We start from the raw sequence: 21,417 nt of genomic DNA, 5'->3' as shown, positions 1-21,417 counted from the left end.
GGGACAACTCTGCTGTTTCCTGATTTCTCTCTAAAGAGTGAGAAAATCATGCAGCTTTAACCTCCCTCGCTCCCCCAAGGATTGGATCCACCAGCCTGCACCAGGATGCTAAAAGCAGGTTTAGGAAGCCTCTGCTGCCTTGGTACAAAAGCAACCTGCTCGCAGGGCTAGAAAGGGCAATAAAAGAGTTTTTCTCTGCTTGAAGCAGCTCCCTGGAGTGATTCCCTTCCCAACAGGGGCAAAACTCCAGCTCCATCCGTGATCCCAAGGGGCTTCCAGCCTCCATACCTCGCTCTGGGCTCCCCTCCGATGCCGCCTTCCCCTTCTCCAGCCCCCGAGAGAGAGAGAGAGAAAAAGGAGCGACCTGCCGGTCCTCACCCTACCTCGGGAATGAGCTGGAAGAGGGCGTTGGAGTAGAGAGTTCCAATCGCCAGAGCTATGAAGTAGAGGAGCAGCCGCTTGTAAAAGGTCTTCTTCATGAAGGGCACCACGCTGGCTCCCACCAGCGAGCAGAGGGAGATGACGGTCACGCAGAGGAAACCGTAACCCCAGACTGCGGCGTGAGTGCACAAACCCACCCCGGGGAGGGACCAGACGAGAGGGGAGGTTGTTGGAAAGGAAAGGAGATCAACGCGGGGCGAGGGGAGGCAGGGGAAGGGATCCACGGCGAAAGGAAAGAGAAAGGAGGGAGGGAGAGAGAAGAGGACATTCATTAGTGATTGCTTGTTCATCCGGCATTGGTTCAAGGAGGGCAAACCTGGTGCTGAGTGGCTCTGGAAGTGGCTTTTGGGGAAGGATTGGAGGGAAATCCCACTGGGGAGCTTGCAGCTGGGAATCATACAATCATAGAATCACCAGGTTGGAAGAGACCCACCGGATCATCGAGTCCAATTATTCCTATCAAACACTAACCCATGTCCCTCAGCACCTCGTCCACCCGTCCCTTAAACCCCTCCAGGGAAGGGGACTCGACCCCCTCCCTGGGCAGCCTCTGCCAGTGCCCGATGACCCTTTCCGTGAAAATTTTTTTCCTAATGTTCAGCCTGAACCTCCCCTGGCGGAACTCGAGGCCACCACTGCTCTGGGCAACCTGTTCCATGGTCTCACCACTTCCATGGTGAAGAAATTCCTCCTTATATCTAGCCTAAATCTGCCCCTCTCCAGTTTATCCCCGTTGCCCCTTGTCCTGTCACCACAAGCCTTTATGAACAGTCCTTCCCCAGCTTTCCTGTAGCCCCTTCAGGTGCTGGGAGGTCGCTATAAGGTCTCCTCAGAGCCTTTTCTCCAGGATGAACCCCAACTCTCAGCCTGGCCTCGTACGGGAGGTGCTCCAGCCCTCTGATCATCCATGTACCCTCCTCTAGACCTGTTCCAACAGCTCCACCTCCTTAAACTAGACACGATACTCCAGATAAGGTCTCCCAAGGGAATCGGGCAGCCCTTCCAGTGCCACAGAGCTCCCAGGAGCCCTCGAGCATCCCGTACACTCCATCCTCGCCCTGCAGCCTGGGGAGACGCCGCTGGTCCCCGCGAGCCTGGGATGCTCCGAGGGATGGCGAGGGTGGAGCGGACGTAAGACATTTCAATTCCTGGCAGCTCAGAAAACAGAGGCGCCTGGTTTTTATATTCGGCAAATAAAAAAATCACAGTCCTGGAGTTGAAAAGGAACCTTGAAAAGAACATCGCGAAGTTTTCACCACCTGAGAGCAAAGCTGGGGGAAGCAAAACCCAGCAAAGGGCGCTCCGCTCCGAGCACCTTAAATACAATTTTAAGGCTGGATGAGCAGGAGCTCGGATCCAATTCATCTCCGGTGGAGCCCAGGAATCAGGCGTGTTTTGAAGGTGCCCAACCGGAGAGCACGTGAGTGTATTTGTTCAACTCCGGAACCGTGCAATTACAAAACAATTAATTAGCAATGTATCTGTCGGTCCCATCAGAGCACCAGGAAACCTCACGTAAGCCTTAACCCTTGTATGAACATGGGTTTTTTTAACTCAGGAGGGAAAAAAAGGCAATTAAAACAGTCCTATAAGGAAGCTGGTCCTGTTCTCTGTGGTTTTACACCCATATTTCCTCTGTCTTGCAGGTCTTTCCATCCAGCTCAAGCCACGAAGGCTGCTGCATCCCCGTGGCCTCAGGATGGGGCAGCTCTGCATAACAGCATCGAGAAAGTCCCTCGTGGAGCAAACACAGCCCGTGGGCAGGAGCAAACGGCTTCTCCCAGCATCTCCCTGGACCTCAGCCTTGCAAGGAGCAGCAGGGCTGGCAGCCAACGCTTCCCTGCACGCTCCAGAGGGTTCCTGGTGCTCGGAGAAGCGAGAAAAAGCCCTGCGGAGCCCCTGAGAAAAGCCTTCAGCTTCGGGTGACGGAGGGATCGGTTCGATTTGCAGGGTGGAGGCAGAGAGGGAGCCCTGGAGAGCTGCCCTCGGAGATGGGAGGAGAGGCAGGGACTTCCTACCGCACCTCTGGGATGAGCTGGAAGAGCGCGTTAGAGAGCAGCGTGCCGATGGAGAGCGCGATGAAAAACGTGAGGACCCGGCTGAAAAAGGCCTTGGCGGTACACGGTACGATGAGGACTCCGAGCAGGGAGGCCACGTTAATCATCGAAACACTGAGAAAACCAAAGCCCCACACTGCGGAACGAGAAGAAACGAGGGCCAGACATTATCGAGGCTCTCGGCGTGGGGAGTCGAGGACAACCCCGGCACCCCAACTCCGGGCAGGTGGAAAAGGCTCTGGGTCTGTGGCCCCTCGCGGCACCAAAGTGACTCTCCTGTGCTCTGGATGCTTCAACTGTGACACAAACCACCTTTTTTTTTTGTAGGGGGCGTGGAAATGAAGCCACCAGGTTATTCAGAAGAGGTTTTTCCCAAGCCAGCCTCATGGCATGGGAGAACCATAGAATGATGGAATGGTTTGAGTTGGAAGGGACCTCAAAGCCCATCCAGTCCCACTCCTGCCACGGGCAGGGACACCTCCCACTGGATCAGGGGCTCCAAGCCCCATCCAGCCTGGCCTTGAACCCCTCCAGGGATGGGGCAGCCACCTGGGCCAGGGCCTTCCATCCTCATCGTGAAGAATTTCTTCCTGACATCCAATCTCAATCTTCCCCCTCACAATTTAAAGCCATTTCCTTCATCCTGTCCCTGCCCTCCCTGATCCAGAGCCCCTCCCCAGCTTTCCTGGAGCCCCTTTCAGCAGCTCTAAGCTCTCCCTGCAGCCTTCTCTTCTCCAGGCTGAACAACCCCAACTCTCTCAGTCTGGTCTCCAGCCCTCAGATCATCTCCGTGGCCTCCTCCGGACTCGCTCCAACCGCTCCATGTCCTTCTTACGTTGGGGATTCCAGAACTGGACACCGGGACTGCGCTCAGGGAAGCAGATCCAAGACCTTGCTCATCATCAGGACCCATATATGCTTGGGAGCTCCTCTAGCATCCACTGGTGGCTGGAGGTCAGCGGATCCCGAAGCCACAGAGACTCACAGCCAAGCCAGAGAGCTGTAGGCACAGCTCCCACCTGCTGCAGGTGCAATCGGGGGCAAATCCATGCCTGCAGCACCAACCACGCTGAGGAAAACCCCTCAAGACTCCTGACTGCTCTGGACAAGCCACCTCCTCTTGTCTCTCCCTGAGCCAGGCATGGGAACCGGCTGCTCCACAGCTCCTGGGGTGTCTCACGTCCCCGAGCTCCCTCCCCAGGGCTGGGCAGAGCTCATGCTCCGCTTACCTTCGGCCGAGCTGGGTCTGCTCTCCTCCGTCTGCTCATTTTCCTCGTTTTCCAGGTTCTCGGAGGCGCACGCCCTGGATTCCAGCTGCTGCAGGATGGTGGGGCAGAACTCCTTGAACTCGCCGCGCCCCACGGAGGAGCCCTCGCTCAGGTTGTGGATGGCGAAAAGCTCGGCGGAGCTGAAGCACTGGGGAAAGAAGAAGATGGGGACGTATACCTTGAGACTCCAGCAGCTCTCCAAGGAGGAGTTGGGATCCATCCGGAGAGCCCCTGCCTTACCCGGGAGAGGTTCAGGCGCTGCTGCGGTGCCTGGGAGAGGTTGGCGTGTCCCACTCCCACATCCAAGCGGTTCAGCAGCGCCTTGAGCTGCTTCAGGCTCAGCGTGTCGCTCTCCCCGTACCGCTGGAGGAGATCCTGCAGGAAGGAGGCTGCCGACAGCGCTGGCCCCGTGCCCTCCGCACCCGCCTGGACCCGCGGGCAGGGGAGAAGGCAGAGCAGGAGGAGCAGGCAGCCGCGCCGCGAGCCCGCGCTGGGGATCATGCTGCCTCAGGGATGCTGGAAGAGAAGCCGTTGCCGTTAGCTTGAGCATCCCCACAGCTCCAACTATTGCTCTCCCACCCCTAGCTCCAGCAGGTTGCTTCCCAAGGCAGCTCTGAGCCATCCCAAGGTGGATCTCAACATCTTTTTCACCAGCAACACAAGACCGGCTGCTTCTCCATCACCCTGAGCCACCATCGGCACCATCTCCTCAAGCCGAGGAGAGCTGGGACACGTCCTCTCCAGCTCCACAACCCCTCGGGATCCCTGGGGAAGAGCAGGTAGGGCTGTGCCAGGACCTCACACACGCCTCCTCCTCCTTCCCAGCTTTGCTCAGCACCGTTAATACAAACAGCGGCTGCAAAATTCAGCTCTTGGAGCGAAATTCCAATTTTCCCTGGGGTGAAGAAGTCACAGACGGGTCCCTAACGTCCCCCTTGTGCCACCAAAGCCAGAGGACACGCACCTCTCCGGGACCTCTGCCCACCCACCCCGGCGGCCGCGGGAGCCCAGGGGCCAGAGGTGGAATTATCGTCAGGTTATATTTTAACTACGATAATTACAACGAACCGGGTCCTTCTCCCAGCCAGAACCGTCGATGCCTTTATAGTATTTGCCTAGAATCAATCCTTGCCCTCTCCGCTCCTTTCATAAAAGCCGGGAATCAATAAAAACAGGGCGGCAGAGACCGGGAAGAGCTGGAATTCAGCCGCCGGCGCGCGCTGGGTGCAAAGAAAGGGGCTCCGAGCGATGGTGGGAGCCAAGCACGACCCACACGTCCACCTTGGGCAGCCCCCGAGGGGCTGGAACCCATCCCAGGCTGCATTCCTGGAAAACCCTCCCCCTGGTCGGCAAATTCGGGATTTGCAAGGACAAGCAGAAAATAATTTGCTATCCATCACCTCTGTACACCCAGGAGCTGCCCCGGGATGGTTCTACAGGGCTCCATCCAGCCCAGCTCTCCCAGTTTGCACCCCAAAATGGTTCTACAGGGCTCCAACCAGCCCAGTTCTCCCAGTTTGCACCCCGGGATGGTTCCACAGGCTCCATCCAGCCCAGCTCTGTCCTGGCACTGGAGCTGCTGCCCTGGCCGCGCTGTGCTGCCGCCGGCACCCGCCACGCTTGCTGCTCTCAGCCTCCTCTAAAACAACTCTTAAGACATTTTTGAAGCCTGGCCAGGCAATTGTTCCGAAAATAACCTTGAGCCGGGTTTGGGACTCACAGGGCATGGAGCAGAGCTCGAGCTGGGTTTGGGAAGCACCGGTTATGGAATAGACCTTGATCCAGGTTTGGGAAGCACGGGGCACAGAGGAGATTCTGAGCTGGGTTTGGGGAGCCAAGCCTGCAGGACCCCTCTCCCCCTTCCAGGACCCCTTCCAGCTCCGAGGCGCTGGCATTCCCGCAGGTTTTACGAGCTTACCACCACTTTGGGAGCTTTGTTCTCCAGGAGAGCCCAGGCCTTGGAGGTTTTTGACTCCTCCTGCCAGGGCTTAGCTTGGATGCTTTGACTTAACCCCTTCTCCTCCCGTAACGGAGCTCCAGCGGCGATGGGAATGGTACCCAGGGACCTCTGCCTCCTCAGCATCCCCCGGCACGAGCCAGACGCCTTCCTCCACCTCCCTGCTCCCCAAATCCACCCTTCCAGATGGATCCTCCGCGCCAGGAGCAGCCCAGGTGGCCACGTAGGCCATGGAGGTGGCCACGTAGGAGGTGGGGGTGGCCCGTGACTCCCACAAGGTACACAGGCGCTGGCACGCAGCCCACGGTGCCAAAGGGCTCTCCCGGCGGCTCCGCATCCCAGGACGGTGGCACTGGCTGCCGTTCCCTCTCTGTTCCATCCCTAACCCCGCGTTGATGATCGCCGGCTCGTGCCAAGGCTCCGAGCTCCCTCCGGAGCCAAAATCACCCCTGGGGTTTCTCCCAAAGCCGCGAGCTGAGCTGGGAGCGCCCAGGATGGAAAAACAGACCTCAACTTTTACCCAGCTGCCAAACAAAAGGCAGGAAGCTGTTTGCTGGCGGAGCCGGGCAGCGGTTGGAATTGCAGTTGGAATTGCAGTTGGAATTGCGCGGATCCTTGTCATTTTAGGGCAGGAACGGGAGAAAAAGCTGCTTTTTGAGGAAAAAAAGGGCCCCAAGAGGAACACCCAGGAGTCTCCGAGCCCTTGGAACACCGCGGGAAGGTGCCGAATGCATCCAACCCCCCTTCCCGAAGGGGCTACAGACCCCAGGGACACAAAGCGGTGTCTCCGTTGCCGCTGTCGGTGCAGTGGGACCCCCCCAACCCCCCCAGATCCTCCTCGGTTACCTCCAAGGGCGTCCTCCGGCCGCGGGAGCCGCGGTGCCGCGCACGCCACAGCTCCTGACCTACTTTGTGGCTCGCGGGCGCGCTGGGACGGGGCAGAGGGAACAAGCGTTTGTCACGGGGAGGGGACGGGTACCCACGGGATGCGAGCGGGAGCGATGCCCGGCGCTGACGAGGATGCCAGGGAAAGCTCCTCTTGCTTTCCCATCTCCCTCGGGTTCGATTCCCGCATCCCCCCTTCTCTCCGACCGGGAAAGGTGACGCTGGGAATGAGAAACGTTGGCCACAGTGACGTCGGCCCCGTGCCAGACGCTTCCCAAAATCCCAAGCCGGGAACGCCGGGTGTCGCAAACACCGAGGGGGCAGCGGGGGCCCCAGAAACCTTCCTGACCTTCAGCTCCACGTGGCTGGAGGCAAGGGGAGGCCCTGCCTGCGGGCGAGGAGGGCTTCCATGGCCAGCCTGGCACGCTCCCGCTCCTCCAGGACCCAATCCTGCTTCTCCTGTCACGCTCCTGCTCCTCCAGCAATCCTCCTGCTGCTCCTGGTCCCAATCTTGCTCCTCCAGGTCCCAATCCTGCTTCTCCAGTGATCCTCCCGCTGCTCCTGGTCCCAATCCTGCTCCTCCAGCGATCCTGCTGCTCCTCCAGGTCCCATTCCTGCTCCTCCAGGTCCCAATCCTGCTCCTCCAGCAATCCTCATGCTGCTTCTGATCCCAATCCTGCCCCTCCTGGTCCTAATCTCACTTCTCCTGCCATGTTCCCACTCCTCCAGGACCCAATCCTGCTTCTCCTGCCACGCTCCTGCTCCTCCTGGTCCCATTCCTGCTCCTCCAGCAATCCTCCTGCTGCTCCTGGTCCCAATCTTGCTCCTCCAGGTCCCAATCCTGCTTCTCCAGTGATCCTCCCGCTGCTCCTGGTCCCAATCTTGCTCCTCCTGGTCCCAGTCCTGCTCCTCCAGGTCCCAATCCTGCTCCTCCAGCGATCCTGCTGCTCCTCCAGGTCCCATTCCTCCTCCTCCTCCTGGTCCCAGTCCTGCTTCTCCTACCATGTTCCCACTGCTCCTGGTCCCAATCCTGCTCCTCCTGGTCCCAATCCTGCTCCTCCTGGTCCCAATCCTGCTCCTCCTACCATATTCCCACTGCTCCTGGTCCCAATCCTGCTCCTCCTGGTCCCAATCCTGCTCCTCCAGCAACCCTCATGCTGCTCCTGGTCCCAATCCTGCTCCTCCTGGTCCCAATCCTGCTCCTCCAGCAATCCTCATGCTGCTCCTGCTCCCAATCCTGCTCCTCCTGGTCCTAATCTCGCTTCTCCTGCCATGTTCCCACTCCTCCTGGTCCCAGTTCCGCTCCTCCTGGTCCCTCTCCTGCCCCTCCTGGTCCCAATCCAACCCCAGCCCCATCCCACAGCCCCTCTGGCCATGGCCTGGCCCCACAGCTTGCCCTGGGGAGGGGAGCAGACCCCATCACTGGGTTTTCTGCCCTGTAACCGGGTCCTTCTCCCCATAGTTGGGTCCTTTGCCCCTATAACTGCATCCTATGCCCCAGAGCCGGGTCCTCCACCCCAGAGCCGGGTCCCTTGCCCTATAAGCAGCTCTCCTTCTCCCCACAGCCCCATAGCTGCATCCTTCACCCCATCACCGCCTCTTCCTCCCCACAGCCGCCTCCTCCACCCCACACCTGGCCCCTTTTACACCCCCCCCAACACCTCCTGCACCCCCAGCCCCCCGGGGGCTGCCCCTAACCCTTACAACCAGCCTTTAGACGCAAGCCTGGACCCCAGACCCCTCTCCCAGCCCCGCAGCCGCTCCCTGCACCCTCCCCATCCCCATCCCTCCCCATCCTCATCCCTTCCCATCGCTCCTCCCCGCACCAGCTCGGTCCTCGCCGCCTGCCCGGTGGGGCCCGGGTCCTGGAGAGGGTCCCCTGCCCCATCCCACTTTATTCCATCCCACCCCACCTCATTCCATCCCATCCCACCCCATCCTACCTCCCGCTCCGCTCCCGCCGCCTCCCGCTCTCCCCGGCCAGGGCGCACGCTCCGCCGGCGGCACGGGGAGCGCTCCCATTGGCTGCTGCTGGGATAGGCCACGCCCCCTTTTCCACATGGCCACGCCCCCTCCATTGAGCTGCATTGCACCCCGAGGCCACGCCCCCTCCATAGAGCTGCATTACATCCCGAGGCCACGCCCCCTCCATAGAGCTGCATTACATCCCGAGGCCACGCCCCCTCCATAGAGCTGCATTACATCCCGAGGCCACGCCCCCTCCATTGAGCTGCATTACATCCCGAGGCCACGCCCCCTCCATAGAGCTGCATTACATCCCGAGGCCACGCCCCCTCGCTAAACGCGCGCTCTCTTGAGGCCACGCCCCCTCCATAGAACTGCACTGGCCTGAGGCCACGCCCCCTCTCAAACCACGCCCCCCGCCTCCAGGCCCCGCCCCCTCTCAAGCCCCTCCTGGGAGGACGAGGTTCCCCACGAAGCCCCCCACAGGCGTCACTTAGGTTTATGGGGCGCCCCATAGAGCCCCCCCAAGCCCTCAGATTCCACCCCCCGACCCCCAGAAGCCCCTCCCGGGGGCACAGGGTCCTCTTCACCCCCACCCCAGGCATCGCTTCGGGGCGTGGGGACCCCTCCTGGGGGGACGGGACACCCCACGGACCTCCCTGGGTATCGCTTAGGGGTAGAGGGCACCCTATGTGCTCACAGAGGACCCCCAGACCCCCATGAAGCACCTTAAGGGGTGATGGAGCTCCCCCAGCCTCCTCCCAAGGGGATGGAGCACCCCTCAGAGCCCCCCAAGAGCTCACAGGGGACCCCCAGACCCCCATGAAGCACCTTAAGGGGTGATGGAGCTCCCCCAGCCTCCTCCCAGGGGGATGGAGCAGCCCTCAGAGCCCGCCAAGAGCCCCACGGGGCCCTGGAAAAGCTACCAAAGTCCATCTTTTAGCAAAGAACATGCTAAAAGCTGCTCTCGGAGCTGAGCGATGGTGAATAATTAACGCAGGGGACTGAGGGTCGGGCTGTGCCTCTGCTCGGTGTCCCCGTCATCCCCATGGAAGGAGGGGATGAGGAACGGGATGGGCTGGGAGGTCCCTTCCAACCCATTCCCTGATTCCACAGCCCCGTGAGCACCCAGGCCAAAGCCCCAAGGAGCCAGCAACAGTTTTATTGAATTGAACAGAAAACTACTGGTGCAGCAGAGAAAAATTAAATCTTTTCAACCCGTTTGGGCATAAATAAGAGGAGAGGAGAGGCCGGGAGAGGCTCTGGTTACATCCCCATCCCAGAATCCAGCCGCATCCCCATCCCAGCAGCTCGTGGGGTGGGACAGGGTGAAATCCAGGTGATTTTGAGGATGTTCTTGCAGCACAGGTTCGGCCCCCAAGGTCTCAACGAGCTCTTGACCAGGGCAAAGAAACAACTGAAAACTCAGACCACGTAGTTCCTGCTCTACCAGCCCACCAGAACAATGAAAAACCAACAAAGGCTTCTCCTTCGTAAACCAGTGAGTTTTTAAGGACAAGCAGCTGAAGCAGAGCTGCATTTCTTAAACAAAAGCTCAGAAAAGCAAAGTGGAATCTTAAACCAGCAGCCGGCGTGACGGCGAAGCAAGAAACCAGGGGAAAAATACCCCCAAATGTCCAAAATTATTGGGATTTGCACCCAGCGCCTGCACAGGGCAGGGCAGGGATGAGCTGCACAGCACCTCTGGGGCTCATTTACTCAAATCCCTGGGCTGGGAGGATGGGAACCAGCGGGGAGAGGCTCGCAGGGGAGTTTTGCTCTGAGCTCATTCCCATAGAGATGAATCCCAAGAGCCGCCGGGGCTCCTGGTGCGAGCATCCTTGTGAAACAAGAAAAATGAACCCAAGAAACCAAGTGATGAAATACATCTTAAATAACCCCCATAGCTGAGGAAAGAAAAGTCCCTCTTGGAGGAGCCTTAACACTTAGCTGGAGGGGGCAAATCCCAAATCCAGCGCTTTCTTCCCCTCTTCCCAGCGCTCCAGCTATAGGAAGAAGAGCCTGTCGCAGAGCTGGAAGCTGGGCTCGTGCTGCAGGATCTGTCCCGAGAGGAACGCCAGCTTGTGAGCGTATTTGCAGGGCGCGGGGACGCGGATGGTGCCGGGCCAGTTCCAGTAGAGGTGACACAGCTTGAACGTCAGCCTGGGGACAGCGAGAGGAGCGGGGTCAGTGCTTCCCGGCATCCCAGGCCTCGCGGGGGATGGATTTTCACACCCTACGTGCTCCCAAGTGGAGTTTTCATCCTGATTGCAGGAGTTAAAGCTCAGGTTCTGCCTGGGCATTGATAGCGGTTAATTGTACTAATTATCCGGGCGCTGTGTTTGAACCCGTTGCACCCCTCCTTCAAGGCCACCGCTGGGTGACACACATCATCTTTGCTGGCACTGAAAATCAGCTTTCGCCCCGCAAGGAGGCAGGACGGATGGATGCCAGCCCCCTTCTCTCCCTCATCCGCTGCCCAGTGCTCCCAGTTAGAATCACCAGGTTGGAAAAGACCCACCGGATCATCCGAGTCCAACCATTCCCATCAAACACTAAACCATGTCCCTCAGCGCCTCAACCCAGTTAACCCAGTATGGAGCGCAGGCTCAGCCCAGCGCCTGCACGGGAACCTCCCTGCTGGCTCCAAGGGGCTCTTTGGCCACAAAAAAAAAAACCCAAAACAAGAGATTTTGGAGGTCAGACACGAGTCCCCGCGCTGCTGGAGGTGAAGGGGGTATGAAAAGCATTCCCTGAGCTCTGCGGGATATGGAGGGGCTGAGTAAAGGCTCTGCAGGACACCGAGGGGCTGTGGAAAGCATTCCCTGAGCTCTGCAGGACATCAAGGGGCCAAGTAAAGGCTCTGCAGGACATGGAGAGGCTGTAGAAACCATTCCCTGAGCTCTGTGGGATATGTAGTGGCTGTGGAAAGCATTCCTTGAGCCCCCCAGGTCACGGAGGGGCTGTGGAAAGGCTCTGCAGGACATGGAGGGGCTGTGGAAACCATTCCCTGAGGTCTGTAGGACACGTAGGGGCTGGGGAAACCATTCCCTGAGGTCTGTAGGACACATAGGGGCTGTGGAAAGGCTCTGCAGGACACGTAGGGGCTGTGGAAACCATTCCCTGAGCTCTGTAGGACACGTAGGGGCTGGGGAAAGCATTCCCCAAGCCCTATAGGTCACAGAGTGGCTGGGGAAAGGCTCTGCAGGACACCGAGGGGCTGTGGAAAGCATTCCCCCAGGCTCAATGGGACACATCGGGGTTGTGACCAAGCCCCCTCTTACCTCTGCAGGTGCTCGCAGCTGAGGTTGGCCGTGTTGAGCACGCAGACGTAGTGCGTGGGGATGCCGCAGCCCTGGCGAGAGTGATGGGCCAGCAGAAAGAAATCCTGCCTGCGGGGGAAGAGAAGGACAAGGGGGTTTTGTTTGGAGGAGAATGCTTTGTTTTCCACCCCACGCAGCTCTCAAAAGCAGCCCGGGTTTGTCCCTGCTCACCACTCCGAGCTGGTGATGGTGTGGTCCATGACGGTTCCTGCCGGAGGGGACACGAATTGCTCTGTCGTGAGGTTGTAGAAGTTGGTGCTGATTTGCTTCTGCACCACCACCACCACCATGCCCGGCTGGTAGTTCTCGAAGGTGTCAAAGCATTTCTGCATCTGCGGGACCTCGTACTTGAGCACGGTGTTGAGCTGGCTGTCTGACACCCCATCCCGGTACACCACGATCTTCTTGGGCAAGAAGTGGTTCATCTGGGGAAGCAGAAATCGGGAGAGCACCCTGGTTTTAACCCCAACCAAGCACAAGATTGGCTCAGAGTCGGAGATGATGACGTTCCCTAGAACAGGCTGGGCGCTAGATGCCCACCAGGTCCCCAGGGAGGACAATTTGGGGATCTTGGAGCCTGTGAATTCGATCCATCACCCTCAGGCGTTGCAGAAAACCCCTCTCTACGCTCAATACATTTCAAACCAAGTTTAAGAAGGGCTGGCAGGGGAGGGAGAAGCTGCATTTGCATAAATCCTGTCCCTGTGCAAGCGCTCGGTGATCACCAAGCTTCCCATTTTCATAGAATCGTGGAATGGTTTGAGTTGGAAGGGACCTCAAAGCCCATCCAGTTCCACCCACTACCACGGGCAGGGACACTCCCCGCTGGATCCGGTTTCAGGGCTGTTTCTCCAGCATCCACAGAGGGATGGGAAAATCCCTCCTGCTGCTGATGGATCCTGGCTCCCACCCCATCACAGGGTGCTTTTCCCATGCTGGGGATGTGGGACAAGAGGACAGAGCTCAGCAGTTCGATGCTGATAGGAACGGAGGCGCGAACGTGGCTCTTCCCTCAGGTTCGCACGTTCCAGAGATAAGGACGAGCCTCAGCGGATGCGGCACCACATCCAGTCCAAAGGCTGGAGAGAGGATGTTTGCTCGCTCCGGCCAACAGGTTCGAGGTGTTTTGAGGAGCTTTTAAACCACGCGACGGCTTTTTAGACAGCTTGGGGTTCAGCCTGACCTCATAAAAGTGCTGGAGGGCATCGCTCAGGCAGAGCCGCAGGCTGTCCGCGATCTCCTGGTGGGGCATTTGGAAGACAGCCCTGGAATACCACTTGGTGAGGGCGCTGGGGACGGAAAGAGAGGATGAGCATCAAGCACCCACCCTCCTCACCAGGCAAAGTCCACCGAGTCATTGTATAACCAAAACCAACCCCGGCTCGGTGCTGGCAGCGCCTTTCCCAGCGATACGGCACCAAGTTTGCCGATACGGCAGCCAGCAACGCCCAACATAAACACGCCGGCGGAGACCTTGCTGAGCGCAGCAGTCAGGGAAGGCAACAGCGAGGCCGGTTGGACTTAATGACCCTTAGAGGTCTTTTCCAGCCTTAATGATTCTATGATGCTGGTGCAGGACCACCCCACACCCCAGGGTGGAACAGAAATAAAGCCTTTCCCTCCCGGGGCACCACATACGGATTCATGCTGGCCACAAAGCCGATGACGGAGCGCATCCCTCTGCTGCGGCTGTGGTAGATGTCCATGCCGACAACCATCAGCTGTTTCTGGAGGGAAAAAAAAAGACATGAGGGGAGTCAGGGATAAGTCAGACACCTCCAGGTTGCTCTGCCTGGAGCCCACCAGCTACAAAGAACATCACATGCACAGATTCATAGAATCACAGAATGGTTTGGGTTGGAAGGGAACTCAAAGCCCATCCAGTTCCATCCCCTGCCATGGGCAGGGACACCTCCCACTGGATCAGGGGCTCCAAGCCCCATCCAACCTGGCCTTGAACCCCTCCAGGGATGGGGCAGCCACCCCTGCTCTGGGCAACCTGGGCCAGGGCCTCCCCACCCTCACAGCAAAACATTTCTGCCTAAGATCTCATCTCAATCTCCCCTCTTTCAGCTGAAAACCATTCTTCTCATTCTCTCCCTACCCTTCCTGATATAAAGCCCCTCCCCAGCTTTCCTGGAGCCCCTTTCAGCACTGGAAGCTGCTCCAAGGTCTCCCTGAACAACCCCAACTCTCTCAGCCTGGCCTCATAGCAGAGGTCCTCCAGCCCTCCATACCATCTCTGTGGCCTCCTCTGGCCTCGCTCCAACAGCTCCATGTCCCTCCTGTGCTGAGGACTCCAGAACTGGACCCAGGGCTCCAGGTGGGTCTCACAGAGCAGAGGGGCAGAATCTCCTCCCTCCCTGCTGGCCCCACGGCTCTGGATGCAGCCCAGGACACAGTTGGATTTCTAGGCTGTGGGTGGACACCGCTGGCTCCCGTTGAGCTTCTCACTCTAAAACACCACAAGTCCTTCTCCTCGGGACTGATCCTAATCCATTGAGACACTGACCCCAAATCTCCAGAGGGTTCATCCGCATCCCCAGGGGGAAAACAATAGTTCACATCCCTGCCAACTCCTTGCCTGCCTGACTTGGAAGACCACAAGGTCTCTTGGCTGCCTTACCAGAGGGATGTCAATGCCCCAGAGCTCGCCCCCCAGCTTGCAGTTTATCTGCAGCAGGAGTTTCTGGACCACGCTCCTCATCTTGCCCGCGTGGACGGTGAGGGATTGCACATGGATTACCTGTGAGGTGGGAAAAAAAAACACAGGGAAAAGCGAGGCTGGAGATGCTCACAGCTTCTCCACGCTGGTGGTCCCCTTCCACGGAGCCCAGGCTCCAGGGAGACCTTAGAGAAGCTTCCAGTGCTGAAAGGGGCTCCGGGAAAGCTGGGGAGGGGCTCTTGATCAGGAGTGCAGGGATAGGATGAGGGGGAACAGCTTTAAACTGGAAGAGGAAAGGTTTAGATTAGACATCAGGAAGAAACCTACCTGCGAGGGCACCGCGAACTGCACGCAGCACAGCTTCTTGATGACCGCATACAAGTCCTCGCGGTTGCTGGAGATCAAGCAGAGGAGCAGCTGCACTTTGTCCTGTCAGGAAGCAGAGGAGGGGGATGCATGAGCATGGGCTGCTCGGTGATCCGAGAAGACGTAGCAGCTCTCCCCGACCGAGTCTCTCTCCTCACCTCGCTCCCTAAAACGCTCCGGATGGTCTTGCTGTAGGTCTCGATGCGGTCATCCTTCAGCTCCACCAGGGCGGGCCGGCTGACGCGCATCCCGATGGGGCCACAGACGCTCTCCATAGTGTTCACCAAATCCTTCACCACGCCCTGCAGGCGCTTGGGGTAAACCAGCAGCCAGCAGTTCATGGAGATCTGGGAGGGAAGCAAGGACTGCGCTTGCCTTGGGGCTGCGACTGCCCAGCCACGCAGCAGAAGGGCAAAAAGGAAGATGGGAAGAGAAAGAAAAAAGAAAAATGGGAGAGAACGTGGCCAAAGAAGAACCTAAAGGGCACACAACATTCAATTCCTGCAGTCTGGAGTCCTTCAGCCGCTCCAAATGAGGAGGGGAAGCAGCCCCTTTGGCCACATACCTCTAAGCTCCTTCGGAAAACCAGGCTAAAGCATAAAGCCAATATAAATAAGGGAAGGGTTTCAGATCAAATGAGCTCAGACAGCAGCGGGATGGAGGGGACGCCAGCACTAAGAAAACCCATCCCAGTTTTCAGACAAGGAGATGTTGTTGCGAGGGCCAAGCTGGGGCCTCACCGCCGAGATGGAGGCTTCTCGTGTGACCTCTTTGTTCCAGCTCAGGTCCTCGTCAGGGATGAAGGAGCTGTGCCGCAGGTTGATCCTCTCCATGGGCAGGACTCGGCCCTGGGTCTAAAGGGAGCAGAAAATCAGCTCCAGTGTCACCACGGTGCAGCCGCTGCCTCGGTTCCCAGCACGGAGAGATCGAAGCGTGGCCCCCACAGCCCTTACCTTGTGGATATCGGTGTCCAGCACGAGCCCCCAGCGCATCAGCTCCGCCGAAGCCTCCGGGTTCTCGTTAATCCTCCGCAGGAGGTTGGTGAGACGCGCGTAGTGCTGCTTGGGGCTCAGCAGCATCTCCCGCACCACGTCCTGCAGGAAGGAGGCGGAACGTGGAACCTCCAGGTGGGATGGGGAGCTCAGCTCCCCAAACGCGGCTCAGGGGGAGCAGGATACCATCGCGTCCTGACCTTCGCCATTCGACCGTCCCTCTTCATATCTGGGATGCCCGTCATGAAGGTGAGTTCCGGCACGAGCAGCACCATGTCCAGCCAGGGCTGCGGGGAGGACAGGCACAGTCAGATCCCAGAGGTCTGCAAGCCCTCATTCTCAGTTGGAACAACCTTTGAGATCGAGTCCAACCATACCACTCCACTACTAAACCAACCCTGCACATCTCAGCCACCCATCTTTTAAACACCTCCAGGGATCAGGTCCCAAATCACCTCCCTGAGCAGCCTCTGCCAGTGAGCAGGCAAGACAGAGGCAAGAAAAGACCACGGATCTCCATCTGCCCTCCCCTGGGTCTCCCTGCCTGGCTCACCTTTCCCTCCGGCACCTGTTTAGCCTTGGGCCTGTGGATGAGCAGCGGTTGGTCCAGCTCCCTGATGGTGATCCCGTAGGTTTTGCTGGATAAACACCACGGAGACGACATCAGGAGAGACGTTCCTGCTCCTGCTCACCCACCTCCGGTCAGAGCCAGGCATCAAGCCCTTCCCCACGGCCAAAGCCTCATCCCAAGGGATGCTCTCTCTACCTGTAGTAGTCCACGAAGGTGATCTCCTCGCCCCTGGCCAGGGTGAAACTGTCCCTGGGGGTCTTGGTCCAGTCGATATCATCGATGCGGTAGGTACGGTTGTTGTAACGGGTGATGACCACGTTGCCCACCAATTGCTTGGCGCACTCGTCCTGAAAGCTGCTGATGCTTTGCTTGTAGATGCTGTGCCTGCGGCAGGGAAAAAAGGAGGAGAAGAGGCTCACGGCAACGTTCCCTGCCTGTGCTATCCCAAAAATCATAGGAATGGGTTGGATTGAAAGGGAACTCAAAGCCCAACCAGTCCCACCCCCTGCCATGGGCAGGGACACCTCCCGCTGGATCAGGGGCTCCAAGCCCCATCCAACCTGACCTTGAACCCCTCCAGGGATGAGGCAGCCACCACCGGGTCAGGGCCTCCCCACCCTCATTGCAGAGAATTTCTTCCTAACGTCTAATCTAAACCTTTCCCCTCCAATTTAAAGCTGCTCCCCCTCATCCTATCCCTGCCCTTACTGATCCAGAGCCCCTCCCCAGCTTTCCTGGAGCCCCTTTCAGCGCTGGAAGCTGCTCTAAGGTCTCCCTGGATCCTTCTCTTCTCCAGGCTGAACAACCCCAACTCTCTCAGCCTGGCCTCATAGCAGAGGTTCTCTAGCCCTCGGATCATCTCTGTGTTCTCCTCTGGACCTGTTTCAACAGTTCCATATCCTTCTTTTGTTGGGGATTCCAGAACTGGACACAGGACTCCAGTTGGACTCTCACAAGAGCTAAGTGGAGGAGGAGAATCCCCTCTCTCACCCCGCTGGCCACCATCAAATGCCTTTTGCCAAACAGCACTGGTGGTCGTGGGCCCGGCCATCACAGCTGGTGCTGGAACTGCTGGAAGAAAAACCCCATTCCTAAATTCCCACAGAGCTCGTCTGGGATTTTTCCCTTCTCTTACATAAAACTCAGGACGGAATCGCTGCGGATGACTTTGTGGACAGAGTCGACCAAGAGGAAGAGGCCGGCATCCTTCTTCCGTATGCTGACAGAGTATCCTGGCCAAATCTGCAGCCTGGCAGGAGAAGAAAAGATGCCCAACGGCGCCTGGGTTAAAACTGGAGCTGCCAGAGGAGCTGGGCAGCCGTCCTGCTCGCCAAGGAGAGCTCAAAACACAGAGGATTTATTTCCCAGCTGGCTGCCAACTTCCAGGCAATGAACCCTGGAAACAAGCGCCCTGAGGTCAGGATAACCAGAGCTGGCTGAGGGAGCTGACCTGGCACAGACTTCCGAATTCCCAGCCTTGTGCTCCTGCCAGGGAGACAGAGAGGGTCCCATCCTGTGTTTGGGAAGCAGCAGGAGAGAATCGTGTCCAGCACCCACCTGTAATGCTGTAAGACCTTGGCCTCGGCAGGCTCGAAGAAGTTTCTCCCAACAAGCTTCATATCCAAGATTTTCATCGCCCTGGGGATGGAGAAGGGGATGGAGAAGGGGATGGAGAAGGGGATGGAGAAGGGGATGGAGAAGGGGATGGAGAAGGGGATGGAGAAGGGAGGCTCCCCAGAACTCCGAGAAGGTCTCTTGCATCCCTCACCTCCGGAAAACCATGTTGTAAAAGGGGATGCAGAGATCTGAGCTGGGATGGAGGACCTTGGTCATCTGGATGGTGATGGTGACCTCCTCCCCAGTGCTCCTCAACTGAGCCTTCAGACTGACCGGCTGCGAGGCGAGACCGTGCGTTAGAGCGGGAAGGACCTTCTCCCACATAGCCTGGAGACCCAGGGGGGCATCCCCGCACCCCCACATTGACTGGAATAACCACTGCGGATCACATCGCTCCTCACCTGAGGGAGCTGGATGGGCAAGAAGAGGATGGAGCCATCGAACGCTGTCACGTCCCCTGTCACTGCCCGGTGCTCCTTCAGCATGGCGAAACGCGTGCTCCTGCACTCCACCTCGGGGCTGCCGGAGAGAGGGATGCATCACCCAGCACCGCTGGCAACAACTCAGGCTTTTAACCTGCCTCTCCCCACCACGAAACCCCACTTAGGGCCCCCAAAACCCCACAAAAGGGGAAAAGCTGGAGCTCCTCTGCTTGGCAGCTCTGCCTGTAGGCGCCGAGGCCGTGCTGGCCGCTCCATCTAGCGGCTAAAGGGCTGGAAGGAGACACTGGGAAGGCTCTGCCCAGGGGCGACTGCCCTTCGAGGGGCTGTGGGCGCTCCCAGCCCCTCCCCCGGCTCTGCCGATACCTGAAGGTGACATGGTACTGGTAGACGGCTTCGTTCTGGCACTGGATTTTAACAGAATTCAGCCCCAAGGGTAAGGTGGTTCCCTTCGGCACCGGCTTCGTCCCCGGGTCCCTAGGAGAGACGGAGCGGAGGCAGAGCGAGCAGCTGTGACCCCAGCTGGCGCTTGGACCCCAAAACTGGGGTGGGATGGGGCAGGAGGAGGGGTAGGAGAGGAGAGGATGGGGTGGGAGGGCAGAGACAGGATGGGAATGGGAAAGACGGGACCGAGAGCTGGGGCAGAGATGGAGAAAAGATGAGATAGAAGTGGGGAGGGGCAAAACCGGGATGGACGGAGCTGGAAATGGCTTCACTTACGGTCTGCCAGCAGCCATGGGCATCCTCGGGGCAGGCGCAGGTGGTAGTGGGGTGGGTGAAGGTCCCAGCGGGTGTTGGGTGGGTGCAGGGGTGTTGCAGGGCTTCCCACGGGCCAGCACAGTAGCATCTCTCCCAGGAGGAGCTGGCAGCACGTCCCCTCGGCCTCTGGAACACAGCACCCTGTATCCCCGGGGCAGGCAGGGGTAAAACAAGCGTTCCAGCCACTGAGCTCGTCCCCATCACCCCCCGTGTAGCTCCTTCCCCACTCTGGCAGCCAGGTCCTGCCACTCGTGCCCAACAGATGCTCAGAACATCGAGGTTTGGTGTCTGCAGCCCACCAGGGCAGGCGATTAAACCATCGGAAGGGCTCGGGGTCAAGGCAGGCGGGGAGGACTCACCGCCCACGGCAGGGGAATGTCTCCATCGCCCCCTCATTGTCCTGCACCACCGCGCCCGGCCGTGTCAGAGCCTTCGCTGGGTTAGTTGAGCTGCGGCCTGTGGGAAGGAGAGGGGACAGTGAGCTGTGGTGGGACCCGGAGGGATCTAGGGAAGCCTTCAGTGGAGCTAAGAAGGCCTAGAGAGGGGACTGGTGGTGTCTGGGAGAGTCTGAGGGGGGCTGGAGGGTTCTGGGGGACCCTAACAAGGGTCTGGGGGAATCTAGGGGGGGCTTGGCAGGGCCTCAGAGGGCCTGGAAGAGGGACTGGTGCGTTCTGCTGGGTCTAGGAGGGGCCGGGGGGAGCTTGGGTGGGTCTGGGAAAGCCTGGAGTATCCTAGGGGGTGCCTGGTGACAACTTTCAGGGTTCTGGGAGGTCCTGGTGAGGGACCTGGAAGAGCCTGGGTGGGCGTGGGGAAGGCTGGGAAAGCCTTTGGAGGGTGCTAGGCAAGCTTGGAGGGCGTCTGGCAGGGTGTGTTGAAGGCCCTGGTGGGGATCCTGTGGGTCACGGGGTCTGGACGAGCTTGGGGGTGTCTGGCAGGGCACGTGGTGGGTCCTGGGTGGCCCTGAGGAGAGCTGGGGGGCTTGGGGGGGCTCTGGGTGAGCCTGGGGGGTCCTGCAGGGCATGAGGAAGGTCCTGAGGGGAGACTGGACGATCCTGGGAGTCCCTGGGGAGGGTCAGGGAAAGCCTAGGAGGGCCCTGAGGGGGCCTGGGGAAGGCGGGGCTGTGTTCTGAGGGGCTGGGCCAGGCCTGAGGGGCTGGACCAGGCCTGAGGCCCCCCCCCCCGACTCACCCAGGGCCCACTCGGCGACCTCCAGCGCGGGGCAGGGCCGCTCGCCCAGGCCTAGGCCGCTGAGCAGGGCGGGCAGCGGCGGCGGTGAGCGGGGCCGAGGGCCGGGGGGCCGAGGGCCGGGGGGCCGCGGGACGCGGGGCAGGCGGGCCGAGGGGGCGGCGGGGCCGCGGGGCAGGCGAGGCCCGAGCGGGCGCGGCCGCGGCTCCATGACACCCGCCCCGTCGAAGTTCCCACCGAGCACGCCGGCCGCGCAGAAGTACGCATGCGCGGGCCCGCCCCCCCGCGTCAGGCGACCAATCAGAGCGGCGAGCAGGCCCTAGGGCCCGCCCACCGCGGGAAGGCGGCCAATCAGAAGGGAGACGGCTCTGGCCACGCCCACCGCGGGGCGAGGCTGCGGGCACGCCCCCTGGGAGGATATGTCAATCATGTGGGGGTGGGGATGTGGCCACGCCCACCGCGGGGATGGACCAATCAACAGAGGGGGCGTGCTTGGCCACGCCCACAGTGGACGCGTCATTCAGAGGGTGGGTGCGCGGCCCAGGAGGGGCTTCAGCACCGCGGACAGCGACGGGGGGGGCGGGGGGTAGAGGGGGCTGGGGAGGAGAGTGGGATGGGATGGGATGGGATGGGATGGGATGGGATGGGATGGGATGGGATGGGATGGGATGGGATGGGATGGGGAAGGAGAATGGGATGGGGAAGGAGAAGGGGGATGAGGTGAGATCGGATAGGAGAGAGGGATGGGATTGCGGAAGAGAGTGGGATGAGATGTGGCAGGAGAAGGGGATGAAAGGAGATGGGATGAGATGGGATGGGAGGGGATGGGGCAGGAGAGAGGGATAGGATGGGATGCGATGCGACTGGGGAGGAGAGTGGGATGGGATGGGATGGGATGGGATGGGATGGGATGGGATGGGATGGGA

At 59.6% G+C, this 21,417-nt stretch overlaps 2 protein-coding genes across 8 annotated transcripts in view; both read right to left on the bottom strand.

The window, feature by feature from the left end:
* The window catches only part of SLC39A14 (solute carrier family 39 member 14), a 35,318-nt gene that overhangs the window by 6,080 nt on the left and 7,821 nt on the right, over positions 1-21,417 (bottom strand). Inside the window, exons 1-4 of one of the 7 annotated variants that reach the window (XM_069877607.1) lie at positions 8,552-8,578; positions 4,007-4,282; positions 3,728-3,914; positions 384-553 (exon numbers count right to left, since the gene is read on the bottom strand). In XM_069877607.1, the coding sequence (XP_069733708.1) occupies positions 384-553; positions 3,728-3,914; positions 4,007-4,267 (618 nt within the window). In that variant the 5' untranslated portion in view covers positions 4,268-4,282; positions 8,552-8,578. The other 6 variants (XM_069877608.1, XM_069877613.1, XM_069877606.1 and 3 more) reach the window with 6 other exon arrangements.
* On the bottom strand, positions 9,754-20,702 carry PIWIL2 (piwi like RNA-mediated gene silencing 2). The gene is made up of 21 exons (XM_069877400.1): positions 20,495-20,702; positions 19,666-19,762; positions 19,268-19,447; positions 18,914-19,057; positions 18,509-18,626; positions 18,259-18,383; positions 18,048-18,128; positions 17,626-17,739; positions 16,686-16,874; positions 16,473-16,557; positions 16,120-16,206; positions 15,881-16,021; positions 15,668-15,781; positions 15,086-15,274; positions 14,889-14,990; positions 14,523-14,642; positions 13,535-13,623; positions 13,080-13,185; positions 12,068-12,321; positions 11,858-11,965; positions 9,754-10,736 (listed from the first exon to the last, which is right to left on the bottom strand). The coding sequence occupies exons 1-21, from the start codon at positions 20,700-20,702 to the stop codon at positions 10,580-10,582; spliced, it is 2,808 nt and encodes a 935-aa protein (XP_069733501.1). The 3' UTR covers positions 9,754-10,579.

This window comes from Phaenicophaeus curvirostris, chromosome 27 (genome assembly GCF_032191515.1).
Source record: "Phaenicophaeus curvirostris isolate KB17595 chromosome 27, BPBGC_Pcur_1.0, whole genome shotgun sequence".
Classification (NCBI taxonomy): Eukaryota; Metazoa; Chordata; class Aves; order Cuculiformes; family Cuculidae; genus Phaenicophaeus; species Phaenicophaeus curvirostris.
This window is presented reverse-complemented; position numbering and strand designations above follow the sequence as displayed.

Excerpts from the sequence above, each read along its gene's own strand:
- PIWIL2 (XM_069877400.1), bottom strand. The coding sequence starts at position 20,702 with ATGGAGCCGCGGCCGCGCCCGCTCGGGCCTCGCCTGCCCCGCGGCCCC. Across the intron at positions 19,058-19,267 it reads CCCATGGCTGCTGGCAGACC|CTGCTCGCTCTGCCTCCGCT; the intron begins GTAAGTGAAGCC and ends CTGGGGTCACAG. Across the intron at positions 13,186-13,534 it reads TTTGTGGCCAGCATGAATCC|CGCCCTCACCAAGTGGTATT; the intron begins GTATGTGGTGCC and ends TTCCGTCCCCAG.